Source organism: Exophiala bonariae (assembly GCF_035927105.1).
Source record: "Exophiala bonariae strain CCFEE 5792 chromosome Unknown scaffold_1, whole genome shotgun sequence".
Classification (NCBI taxonomy): domain Eukaryota; kingdom Fungi; phylum Ascomycota; class Eurotiomycetes; order Chaetothyriales; family Herpotrichiellaceae; genus Exophiala; species Exophiala bonariae.
The window spans coordinates 135341-148038 of record NW_027042476.1 but is presented as its reverse complement, the minus strand read 5'-3'; the positions used below and the strand labels follow the sequence as shown (position 1 = coordinate 148038).

The 12698-nt window shown below is 46.9% G+C and overlaps 5 protein-coding genes across 5 annotated transcripts; 2 read left to right on the top strand and 3 right to left on the bottom strand.

Moving 5' to 3' along the window:
• Positions 1-35: 35 nt before the first annotated feature.
• Positions 36-1346, top strand: LTR84_000054 (uncharacterized protein; the record flags this gene model as incomplete). Its single annotated transcript, XM_064843685.1, has 4 exons — positions 36-153; positions 205-264; positions 320-445; positions 496-1346. 4 exons carry the CDS (start codon positions 36-38, stop codon positions 1344-1346), a joined length of 1155 nt encoding a protein of 384 aa, XP_064711545.1.
• A 1584-nt stretch (positions 1347-2930) lies between these two features.
• On the bottom strand, positions 2931-3973 carry LTR84_000053 (uncharacterized protein; the record flags this gene model as incomplete). Its single annotated transcript, XM_064843684.1, has 3 exons — positions 2931-3332; positions 3389-3913; positions 3965-3973. 3 exons carry the CDS (start codon positions 3971-3973, stop codon positions 2931-2933), a joined length of 936 nt encoding a protein of 311 aa, XP_064711544.1.
• A 1062-nt stretch (positions 3974-5035) lies between these two features.
• LTR84_000052 (uncharacterized protein) lies at positions 5036-6131 on the bottom strand (the record flags this gene model as incomplete). Its single annotated transcript, XM_064843683.1, has 2 exons — positions 5036-5624; positions 5683-6131. The coding sequence occupies 2 exons, from the start codon at positions 6129-6131 to the stop codon at positions 5036-5038; spliced, it is 1038 nt and encodes a 345-aa protein (XP_064711543.1).
• A 655-nt stretch (positions 6132-6786) lies between these two features.
• On the bottom strand, positions 6787-8613 carry LTR84_000051 (uncharacterized protein; the record flags this gene model as incomplete). Its single annotated transcript, XM_064843682.1, has 1 exon — positions 6787-8613. One exon carries the CDS (start codon positions 8611-8613, stop codon positions 6787-6789), a length of 1827 nt encoding a protein of 608 aa, XP_064711542.1.
• Positions 8614-10701: 2088 nt separating this feature from the next.
• Positions 10702-11952, top strand: LTR84_000050 (uncharacterized protein; the record flags this gene model as incomplete). The annotated part of the gene is made up of 1 exon (XM_064843681.1): positions 10702-11952. One exon carries the CDS (start codon positions 10702-10704, stop codon positions 11950-11952), a length of 1251 nt encoding a protein of 416 aa, XP_064711541.1.
• Positions 11953-12698: the final 746 nt, after the last annotated feature.

Here is a 12698-nt window from a genome sequence, read left to right as displayed (position 1 = left end):
CTCTCTCTTAACACCAACACCAACACTTTCTCAAGATGAATCAACAGCGCGGCGCCGGTGGTGCAATGGGTGGTATGGGGGGTATGGGCGCGATGGGAGCCATGGGAGCCATGGGAGGGACCATGTCTCAATATTGGAAGAGACATATCGCCGGTAATTGCCTATTTCTAACTGTTAGACAACTTGTGACTGACGACTTAATAGACAGCTTTTGGCTCCGTATCGCCATCGATTTCCTAGCTGCTTTAGCTATTCTATTCCAATGTAAGTTGAAAGGTCCAGTCTTATGAATTGCAATTCGGTTTATCATTTATATAAGGCCTTGTCATCCTTGGATGCGTACCAGGGGCGCCGGGGTCTTCGAGTGCTGCTTCGCAGTATTATCTGATAGAGTTTAATGCTGCAAATGGGACCGCAACCACAAGACTGCGGATTGGCTATACAGGTATGCCGTTTATTACCACATAAAGCACGATTGGCGCTAAGTAAATCTAGCTATGTGTTTGTCGCTTTCAGATCAGCCTGAACATTGTGCCATCACTGTTGGCAAGGATGATGAAACAAGTATTCGCTTCTTGTCGACGGGGCAGAACGACAGAGTCTCCTTCGATCTGTTGGAAAACAACCAAAGACTGAACACGGTTCTCTTTGACATCGCAATGTCCCTCCAGAATGACGTTTTTATAGTTATGCCTGCGATCCCGGGAGCATTTCTCGCAGTCGGTGTTATACTTCTTATTGCATATTCCACCCTGAATCGACCTTGGGTAGGACCGGCGTCATCTTGGAGGCAGTCTCAGCGAAATCGAAGACTGGATATCATGAGGCTCATAATGATCGTTTGTCTTGGATTGACAATAGTGTTCTCGTTTGCGATTGCGGTGGCCAACTCCCAACTCTTTGCAGCCATGGCTAAGATCACTTCTCATAATCAGCAAGCCGCAGATGTTTTCAATGTCAACCGAGGGACGACAGCGCTCGCACTACACTGGCTAACTGTGATTGCTACCCTTGGATTCTTCATCGGAGTAATCCAAACACATGTCAATATAAGTAGTATCAAGGTCAAGGTCACTCCAGCAGATACTGCAGGCACTACCGGTGGGCGCCAATTCGCTGCTGCAGGCGACACTATCGAGAAATCTTCGCTTCTTAAAGACGCAGAGCCTATGGCGATTGCTCCTGCTGGTCTGACACCCCAAGCTCCAGACGGAGGAGCTGGTACTGGTGGAGCGGTGGGAAGAGGCGGCATGGCAGGTGCACGTGGCAGGGGAGGAGTGATGGGTCGAGGAGCTGCACGGGGTGGCGCTATGAGGGGAGGTATGCGAGGGCGAGGTATGATGTAAACCATGTTTAAACCATATTGTATTCGAATCTCGAAAAGCGTGAATTGGGTTTGGAAACGGGAGTGTATGGCACACCGGGTAATAGAAAGCGGGACCTGGTGCAAGGGACTGGAAGACTTGTACATATAAAATGCACGTATCATACGTTCTTGGCTTCATATTGCAGGGCCTGCTTCAGGTTGAATTCGTGACAAGACACAATCCATATTCCCAAAGGTCTTGCAAATCATCCTGGAATCCTGCTCGAAATTATTTGTTCCTGTGTTTTATGACAACCAGCTATCAGATGTGGAACATGTTTTGTTAACTCCAAAAAACCTCTGAATATCACTGATGATGCATTGTATAATAAACAACGAGCCTAATCATGACATCTAGACTCCATCAACCCGAGCCTCATCTACTACACATCTTTGCTATTTGCAAACTGGTGCAGAAGAAATGCGCTTGTCCAATCTATGTCGGGTTGGTAGCCTAAGCCCACTAGGAATCAGTGGGAGATGCCAACTGCCTAGATGAGGAGGGCAAGGGCGAATATGTTACTGATGAACACTAAATAAAGATATGAAGCTTGCTTTCATTCTGTCTGTAGGTATTCCAGGCCTGCCACCAGGAATGGTCTGGTTAGAATTCGGCCCCATACAGGGCGTTCGATAATCACCACCGTCTTAGAGGTTTTCTTTTTCTAAAATGCCGGTCGACAGGCTGATGTGATATGCTGGCTGACAATCGCGTTGCACTGTTCGTGGTAGAGAGCCTTGGCGCCATTCGTTACTACAGTATTCAAGCAACTGCCTACTTCGTAGAGACATTTACTTGAGAGCATGTGCAGATCTGCACTCCAGTGCTAACACCAAAGCCTGGTCCTAGTCCTACTAGCTGGTATTCACTAGCTTCTTGCTATAATACGCTTGTAGATCTCTACATCGTTAGTAACAGAACGAAGGCGAAACCCGAGCACGAGAACAATGCCTAGTGTTCGCTTCGAGAGAAAAGCAAAAAGCAGGCTTTACCGATATGTAACATTGGAGGCCGTAGTCCACAGACTCGATGTGGCTAAATCGTTCACCATCACGAGCATTGGGGTTCGACAGTTACGCCCCCGTCTTGGAAAGCGCTTGCTTGCGACCCCGAATTCGGAGGCCTTGCATTTAGATGGGCTTATCTTAGAAAAGGGGTTCGCCTTATTCTCGAAGTGGGGGAACTACCCCCCTTGACTGGCAGCCTCGTGGGGGAGCATAACCTTTTCCCTGCCCACTTCACTCGAGACTCTCAAGGTTATTCTCAAGTGAGAATTAGAACGAGATAATTTTCGTAGTGCCTAGATATCTGAACAGCAATTTATGGCTATTGTACTGCACGATATGTTCATAGGAAATTAGTTGGGCGTCAGCCATAGCGCGAGTTCAAACCCAAAGCTAACTAGGTGGTAATGCCGTAATTGAGCAAAACAACAAAAGAGTTTAGAATATTTTTACTGAATTTCTTCGATATTCGATGCCTAAATTTACTTATAGTCATTATTGATTGTACATATATACATACTTTTTCCCATGGCAGCCTTTAGTGCATCGCCAATTGGCATTACCTAAACTCTTCATACTCGTCGTCTCTTAAGTTTCTCCTTGACGAATAAGGATCCATATAAGGATCATCGTTCATGCCCATTGGCATGTAATAGGGCATGGAGCCTCTATAATATCTTGGAGATATCATGGGCATACCATAGCCTTCCTTCGAGCCCATCTTCATTCTCTGCGATCTGCTTCCTGCACCACTGGATGTAGACTTGGTGCATATTTGGACTAATGACGTTAAAGAAGAGAGAAACAATAGGGCAACAGCTATCCAGATCATTGCCATGAAATAGTTCCCTTGTTCTGCTGATATTCCAACGTCATCGCCGCTTACATTGATCCCATTCACGACTGTGGTGATAACGGCTGTGGCAATGCCGGCTGCTATACCTAGGCTAATGGTTGCGAGCTTGGAAAAATGTTAGCATGGGTTCGAGACGTTTTTCCTCTGAGCGCATCACTTACCACAGAGGTGACAACCAACAGAATTGTCACAAATCTGTTCTCCAAGAAAAGGCCAAGAGCTGCGACCAATACTGATATCAGGAGAAACAGCAGTCCAATGATGAGAAAAGCCATCAGTGCCGATCCTGCTGATTTGACATATAAGAATGCGCTTGTGATTCCCTCGGGCCAGTCTAAGTCATCGAGATCCAAGGACAATTCCAATAGTTTGCCGACGTTCTCGATCGCATCTTCGACAATTGTTGCAAGGTTGAAATGGTTTCCAAGAGATGGTTTCTTGCATCGAGTGAGGACTGCGCCAGCATCAGGATCCTGATAGTCTGGTAGATATTGTCCTTCACAATAGTTCATCGCGAAGACCGCGTAGAACTCTGACGTTCCAAGTTCAACCGTTTCAGTATCAACTGTACCATTCTCGACTGATGTCCCATTGATTGTGAGTGTGCCATTTATGAACTCCACACAGTTGCATCCATTCCCAGTACTATTATCAAAATTCGTATTTGCGATCTGAGAGGCATTGACCTGCATTTTCCATGTCAGCGAAACCCACTACTAAAAACTTCTAGATCTCACAGTAAACATTGAGACATTGGAAAGTGTTGAGCGACTGTAACCTGCGAATATGCAACAACTCAACAAAGCTGTGGCTCCTAGCGACGCCAACAAGGTCAAAAAAGCAGAGATCTTCATAGTGTATATTACTGTTATCTCAAAAGAGCGTATTTTCAACGATGAATGAAAATGAGAATGGATAGGAAAGAGGGCTGGTGAATACAAGTGCGTGGGTAATCAGTTGTTAGGATGTTGAGGATTGTTAAAACCCGATCAAGCCATCAAAGAAGCATGATATGCATGCGGAGCGATGAAATGTCGCAGTCCCCAGCCACGATACAAGGTAGTAACTATGGTATAGATTATTGTTAATGACATCTATACTTAGTTTCGGCGCTGCTATTGTCCGATCGAACTGTTTGATCGTTTCGCTTGCTTGTGAATTGTTGCTAGACATGGAGGGGTGGTAGTATTGCCCATGCATGATAACCCTAAATTCTTACAGTGTAGACCTTGGATCTTGCATATAGATATAGGGCTGGCAGGGCTAACCATCTCCCACCAGAGGATATCAGTGGTGTTTGCCGTAACCCCACCATGCTGGGGGCCATTTCCATATATGTACATAGGTCTTTAAGGCTTCCACAGACGAGCAGACGAGCAGACTCACAATGCAAACACGGGACTAACCTGCCAACCATGACTCGTGCCTTTGGCTGTTACTCCTGGCTTTAGATCTGTCATCTTGCTGAGCCAGACCGGCAATATCATCAGGGCGGATTAGTGAGGGTAAATCCATCATATAAGGGACTGGTGGTGCGCTGAGTGGCCCTCGTGGGATGCATCCCATTTTTGACAATGATGAGGGTGTCATATGAAGTAGCACAAGACGGAACTGGAAGTTGAGATTGTTCTGCTCAGTCATAATTTCTTCGAATTCTCATCTTTAGATAATTGAGATAATTTTGATAGAAAAGTTATGCCATCTAGAATACAGTAGTATCTAGTATAACGCCGAAGAAGTCATATTTTCCATCCACATCATGAAATTAAGTATCTGAGTAAATGAGATAGCGGCGTCCGCAATTAAGATCATGACGGTGTCAAGGGCGCTAGAAACCCGATAGATGTATCTGGTCTTCGAAAATCAGTGTTTGGACGCTGAAACCCCCCATCTGCAGAGCGTGGTGTGAGTAAGCCAGTTCTCAAGGGCGTCCGTGGACTCCGGGGTGTCGATAGTGGTGAGCTGTTACGATGGTTATTATGACGGTGATCGAGTTCGCCAGCCGACTTGATCGAACCACCATTGCGTTGACTCTTCCAGAAGAGATCGCGGAATATTCCCGTAGGAGATGCTGCATGCTCTTCCATAGGGTATGCTGGCTGGAGGGTCAGGCGTTGACTGCGATTGAGGCTTACAGCGCGAGATGGCGGATGATTTTGGTGCTGACCATGCTCAAACATGGCACTGGGCAAGAAAGACTGATATGATTCGGAATGGACACTGTGCCCCCCCCTCGCGGGCGATAAATGTTGATCCACCGCTGCGTGCTGCGTTGTCTCATACTCGCTAGTCCCAGTGGACTCATGAATATCTGGGATGGCAGATCTATGAGCTCCTGTTATATGATTTCCATCGGAGTGGTGAAACCGTGAGGATGTTTCGTATTCGTTGAAGAACCTTTGTAGAAGTATTAGTCGCAGATTCTTTGTGCTCAGATCGATGGCTCACACCTTACCAATACTGGCCTTCATGGTCATTCGGGTAGCCTCCTAATTGTTGCTGAGAGCCAGTTTCCCTGTATCCGTGGTCTTCTTCCATGTTAGAATGCTCCTGTGCACTTCCTACATATTCTTCACCCGCATTCTCATAGCTTTGACCGTATGCTTGACTATATTCTTGGTCGTCCTGTTGGTTATACTCTTGGCTGTGTTCATGTTGATAGTGTTCATGTTCCTCGTAGTTATTGTACGGCTCCTGAGCGCCATATTCATCCTCTCCGTTATATTCACCGTAACCGCCGTCCTCTGCATCATACCAATACTCCTCTTCCTGTTCGTACTCGTTATAGTTGTCATAGCCATTATACCCGTATCCACTTTCGTCGTATTGTTCACTATCCCAAGCCTGACTCTCATATGCGTCGTAGTAGTCGTAAGAGTCGTGAGAGTTATCGTAATAGTCCATCGGAGGTCGAAGAAGTATAGAAAACCTTGGTAATACAGCCGTCAGCCTTTCTAGGAGGTTGTGTTTTGGAGATCTCTGTCAAAATGTCCGATCCTCGATAAGCAGATGGCAAAGTAGTGCAATATAGCGATCGTGTAGAAGACGTTGTTTGCGCCAAAGTGTATGGTAGGGAGATCTCGACGACTTGGATAGTGCAGAATTGAAGAGGGGGTCTTGCACAGCCTCCCCTAATTAAAATACTCAACCGCCCCACCACATTGCCAAATATTCTGGATGCGGACTCAGAATAGCTCCATCAGTAAACTCAACATGGGTCTTAGTGACCGCTTCCATTCAGTCATAATGGCGTTTGAGCTGACGCGAGCTCAGAAATCTGGGTCTCGCACGTATTCGTTAGCTGTTTCTAGGACAGATAAAAGGTCACATAGCTGCCAGCATTTGTATAGTGGCTCAGACATGGTATTTCACCTATCAGTTTCATACGCACTCACAATGGTTAATCACGAAGCATTTATACTTAGCTAGTATGAAGATTCAAGTAGGGGCCAATGGTCTCAACCTTGCTATAAATATACAAAGTTTGCTCAAATGTACATGACATATAGACAGTATCGCAGATGTGAAGCAATACATTCCCCATTATCAGAGGGTGTGTTCAATTCGCATAGAGCCTCTCGCGGAATTTATCGACTAAAGACATTGGATGAAGAGTTCCTCTCTGATTTCTCCTCTTTGGATCACGCTTGCGGTCCTCGCGGTTATCGCTGTAGTGGTCGTAGAATCGCTGACCGGTGTCAAATACGTTGTAAGTGGGGTTGACCTCTTCTATAGGGTCACGTCTCATGTTTGTGTCAAACCTGTCGCCCGGTAGTATTGCATATGGCAGTACTTGGTCATTGCTGATTGTTCGATGGAAACCTGGAAATGGAGCCGTATCGGCATCATAATGGGGACGTACAGAATCGACCCATACCCTTTCTGTACTGTCCGTCTGCGAAAGGGAGTTTCCATCGTGATTCCCTTCATCGTACCCTTCCTCATCATTGTAATCTTCGTCATATTCTTCGAGATCTTCGTTGTCAAGAGCAATATTGTCCCTTCGCCTGCTTAAATCTTTGTTCAGGCTATCATCCCAGAGCTGTTCTTGAACCCAATCTAAATCTTCAAGACATCCTTGGACGTTAGCCTGATTCGCAGGACCATCATCCCAGAAATCAAAGTCGTCTATATCCTTGTCATCGATTGACTCCTCATAGACAAGATCTCGAGGCTGAGCAGAACTAGGGTTATTGCTGCTGCGTCCTTCTTCATTGTCCGCGTAGGGCGGCAGTACCGCAATACTTCTTTTTCGGACTGATTCTTCCTCATGATCGGGGTAAGGGGACTGCTGATGAGTATCTCCAAGTCCTGTTGAATTGCCTTTATGCACCCCAAGTTCATACTCAGGGTAGCCGTTCTCAGCATAATCTTGGCCCTGCCTTTCTTCTCCACCATCATATTCATGAGCATTCATTGTTAGCTGGAGCCTGTTCATCAAACCGTTAAGCTCGTTGAGCTCGTCTGCTTGAAAATTTGGCACTTCCTCATTGTATGAGTTGTCAAATTCATAGTTGTTGTTGTTCATACCATTGTCCTGTACTTCATCATCTGTGACCCGTTCGTTCTCATTAACAGCGCTGCTCCACTCACCTCCGTCCTGTTGATTCACATCGTAATCATAGAAGCCCTCGACTTGTGCTGAATCATGATATCCGTTCCCCTCGTAACCACCAGCCACGTTCGATGAGCCGTAATAGTCCTGATACTGTTCTTGGTGGCCCATATCCTGAATATTCGCGTTTTCAAACTGATCTCCTTGATCGTACGACTGCGTATTATCATCATAGTCAAATCCTTCGCCGTATGTTCCTTGGTCGTACTCGTTGCTCTCGTTATGTTCCGAAGACAGAGCCCCAGACATGTAAGGAATAGTTTTTTCACCACCAACGTATCCATCTGGGTTATATTCTTCTTCATAGTAGCCATTGTCTGGGTCACCATATCCATTTCCTTGATCATCATACAGTGGGTTGCCTTCATCATCGTAGTATTCTTCTTCATCTTCTCCGCCACCTCCTTCATCGTCGGCAAATGTGACTCGCTTCCCTGGGGTCCGTTCATGTGCACCAGGCTCGTCTTCATCATAGTGGTTTTCGTAGTCTTCGGCCGTGTAATCTTCTTCGTAGGCTTCGCCCGAGTCGAGACCTTCTTCATGATCGTCCTCGTTCAGATCCCGCTGGTTATCCTCCTCGTCGACATATTCATTTTCAACAGCTGCCTCTGCCTCTATTTCTGCCTCTGCTTCTTCAATTGCCTCTGCTGCTTTTTTCCGTAGTATATAGTCGCCGAAAAGTTTGACAACCTTAGATCTATCTCCGCTAGAAACGGCTTCTACAAGAAGTGCATACTCTTGCAATTCATCCCTCCATTGTTCCTCGGGCATGACGCTGTAGTTTTACCTAGCTAGTCTGGGGACTACTCGACATGTCTTGATCTGCCATATCAATCAGCGTTCTGCATCTACTGAAGACCTAGAAAACGTCTCTCTCACGTAGCTTGTAGCGTTTCCTCCTACAAGTTGCTTGTTACTCAGGAGCGCTTTTTCGAAGCTCCTTCAACGGATTGTTGATGGCGGAGTGATAATCGTAATTGGTCTCAATAAGGCCGGCCAGGGAACATGCGATTTTCAGGATCTGCCAGACTAACAAGCACGAGAATGAATTCTTGTTGTGTGTGGATTTCAGTTGCCAGATTTTGATGTCAGATTGCAGTATCCAATCTCCCCTGCAATAATTATTGGAGGGAAAGGCTGCATGAAAGGGGGACAGAATGAAAATAGGATGCAGAAGTGACTACACCAATACACACTGCTGCTGGCCATCTTCCTTTAGGTCTACTAGTGATTGCCAGGTACCACGAATGGAAAACAAAGTTGGCCACTTGGAAGGCCGAAAATAGTCCCTGGGGGCGATGATTAGGGTTGGTTTTCAGGCGTCTCAAAATTACTCCTACCGCATCGGGTCCGACAGGGGGCCGTACAGTCGTCTTTACATTCAGATGATATTTAGCTAGCATCGTATTCTACGCTCGGTCCTGTCTCTAATCGAGTAACCCTGCGTGTTTAAGCGAAAACGGTGACGATCAGGCGCAGCACTTTCTGTGGTGAATGCTGGCAGTAGTGATACACCTTCCCAGATTGGCAAGCAGCCAGGTTTAATTGGCACCCTCGTTTGCCACGACTTGGTAAGATCTTTGATTGAGTTCGGGGGAGAGAATGACTGAGGTGTCTAACGACCTGCTTGAGGGAGGTCCCCCAGGCCGATAATAGTGGTTCCTTGAGGAAGGTATATCGAAAGTCTGCTTCATTGTCAGTAATAGCAGCACTCTATCTTGCCTCTGGGAAAGCGACAGCCTGTCTAGATGTCTTCCAATGCCGTGTTAGAGAGTGAAGACCAAGCATTCGTAGAATTTTTATCCTACAAGCAACATCTCAACTGCTGTAGACAAGCCCACTTCCAGCTGCAGCATGTAGAACTGTGTTTTTGAAGCTCCTTGCCTTAGACCATTCAATACCTGGGATCCTCTCATCCAAGTTTAGGCTGACCCAGCTCTCCAGTCAGTAGACTGCCGGATTACGGGATCAATTCCTTAAAGAACCGGGCAACGGCATCTAGCAGGGCCGAATTTCGCAGGCAACTTTGTATGTGCTGTTTGAGATGAGACAGGGCATAGTTTAGCAGTGCATTTCGTCTAGGTATTGGACATAGGCTTCGAGATGCTCCGAAGACTTCCACGATTTGATATTCGGTGTAGTGCTGGCCATGCAAAGTATGAGAGACTAGAAACAGGTTATGGATCTGCAGATGCGGGCACATTTCTCATACACATGGAAGTGGGAGTCTGCTACAAGTCCACTGGAAATCAGTAAAAATTCGCGAACTGTTTGATGCATAACTTGGACTGTCCCATGTCTTGCGGGTTTGGAGTCGGGGTGAGTTGTGCCAGCACCATGGTGTGGCTTGATTTCTGGGAAGTTGCCTCCGCAATATATGATACGTTCATCCGGTGGAATATGTGTCTAAAATGAATAATCCGAAGGAGTGAATTTGGTATTGGGGGTTTCGGGAATATCAGAATATAGATCGATACAGGTTGTGTGCCTCATGAGCCGCTCTGATGTGAACTCGAAGTGCATTATTTTGATTTCAAAAGACCACATGGCGCGAATGCTCCATCGTAGATTCGGAAGCGGGACTATATTGCTCCGTGATCACAGACGTCACGTGAGATGGTTTCCCCCATTCATCATCATCAATGGTCACATATCTCCTCCCAGGCTCAGTGCACAGACTCTCATCGGAACCTGCTTCCAACAATCTCAACCCATGGATTGATCTATGCCATAGCAATTAAGCATGGCCATTGTGATCCTGAAGCGCACAGAAGTCGCGCCTGTAACAAAGCACTGTCGCTCCGTGCTTGCGCTTACCTCCTCAACCTCTGAATTCGCCTCACCATTAAACCCCTCAAGATGAACAATCCTGAATTCCGCCAGACTCTACACAACCTCTCTCACAACCTCGAAAGCGCAAACCAGACAGCGCAAGAGAACATCTACACATTTACCCAACTTTATATCGACCCCTGTTTGTCAGGAGTGAAATCCTGTCTATACGACTGCACGGCACCATGTTTCCCAAACCGGGAGGGCAGTTTGCGCCGACGAAGGGGCCGGTCCCGTGGTCGCGCCGAATACAGCTTTGACTTCTATAGCGCATGGGAAGATGAAGAGGAGGCAAACGAGAATACTTTACGATGGGGGGATGATGAGCTGGACAGTTTATTGGCAGGACGCGGCTCGGCATCAGAACAACCGAAGAGACAGCGCGCAATGAGCTATGGCTCTCGGGGACGCCGAAAACCGACAACTCTTCACCCTGAACCTGAGGTAGATCCTACTATTATCCCTGGATCTTCATACCTAGGTTTCTTGGAGCGGTTACCGTGGAAGATTGGTAGCAGGACGCTTCGATACAAACCATCTGCTGCAGACTTGCAGGAGCATCCTGGTGCAGTACGGGTAAAAGATGGCGCGGCTGAGCCTTTATTAGAAGAAAATGAAGACGACACCGAGGTATGGAGAAAAGGACATGGTCGACAGCGGAGTGATACTACCACTTCACGGTCTACTACGAATTCACTCAGCTCAAGAGGCGATCTGATCATGAGTGATGAAGAGGATGATGCTGTGCCCCTCGATGATGAGTTTGCTGTTGCTCTAAGTCGACGGATGACCAATCAAGGTGTAAATGAAGAATCAGGAAATGGAAAATCGAGGAGTACAAGTGGCAAACGTCCAAGGGATTCTCTACGATCCAATCGAACCACTTCTTCCAAATCAATAAGAAGTCCTGGCAGTAAAAGCCAGAGATCAATGTCACAAAAGAGCCTTGCACCCGTCGTACCATTGCCCGAGAACGATGATTCGCATGCTCCGACACTGCTCGATCTCCAACAGCAGGAACAAGAGGTCGAAAGGGAAGAAGAATTGGAAGTCAAGGTTAAACGGGAAGCGGCTCGACGACTCGCCTTGGAAAGAGGCCTAAGTTCTACTGAAGTCAAACCTGATCCTCCAGCTCAAACAGATGACATAATTGACCATACTCTGCAAATTCCTGAATCAGGGCTAGAAACTCCAGACCTTCCGGAGCCAATACCAGACCAGGTTATACCGGAGGATTCGAGCACCATTGATCGCCCGGAGGAAGAGGGCTCCGACTAGTTGTACAATTCGACAAATGTTGAGCTGTCCTCAGAAGATTGATTTCGATACGCGCACAACGTGTGTTCCCCAGCGAAACTGAACTTCACACGGCGGCTTTTTTTGCGCCTCTACCATGGCTGAATGCGAGAGAAATGGGCGGTTCACCGGATGTCCAATGCCCTAAGCCTCTCCCTAATGACCTAATGACCTGAAAGCAGCATCCTAAGGGGAGTCTTGCGTTTGTATAGCAGAAAATACAAACCCGACCAGAGGTATCTCCCGTATATAGCTATGTAATAATATGTGCAAAGACACAATCATGTCCCGACCTACAGCCATGGTATTCTGTCCATTATTCCTAGAGGATATGGCATTTCTATATATGTTCTCGGAGTTGAGTTCCACTCTCCACATGGAAAGTCCCCAACCACCAAGCCTAGAATCCAAGGGTTTCTGGGTAACCTCGGCCGACACCGATTGGACGCAAAGGGCTCTGAAGCACGAGGCAAATCATGCCCATGCCCACGCTGATCCGTTATCAGTGGCAGGGTCCTAAGTGGAGATTTGCCGTATCTGTGGCTTCAAATTGACATGAGACTGGCACCAGACGCACCCAACCTTGCACGAGGTCTTGCACTGCTAGCAACCCAAATCAGTCAAGGACCGTTCGGTCTGTCTCTCATTGTTGTAAGTAGCGAGTTCACTCAACTTTCTCATCACCTCCAATCTACCAATGTATATAAGCACATCGATACATATACGCA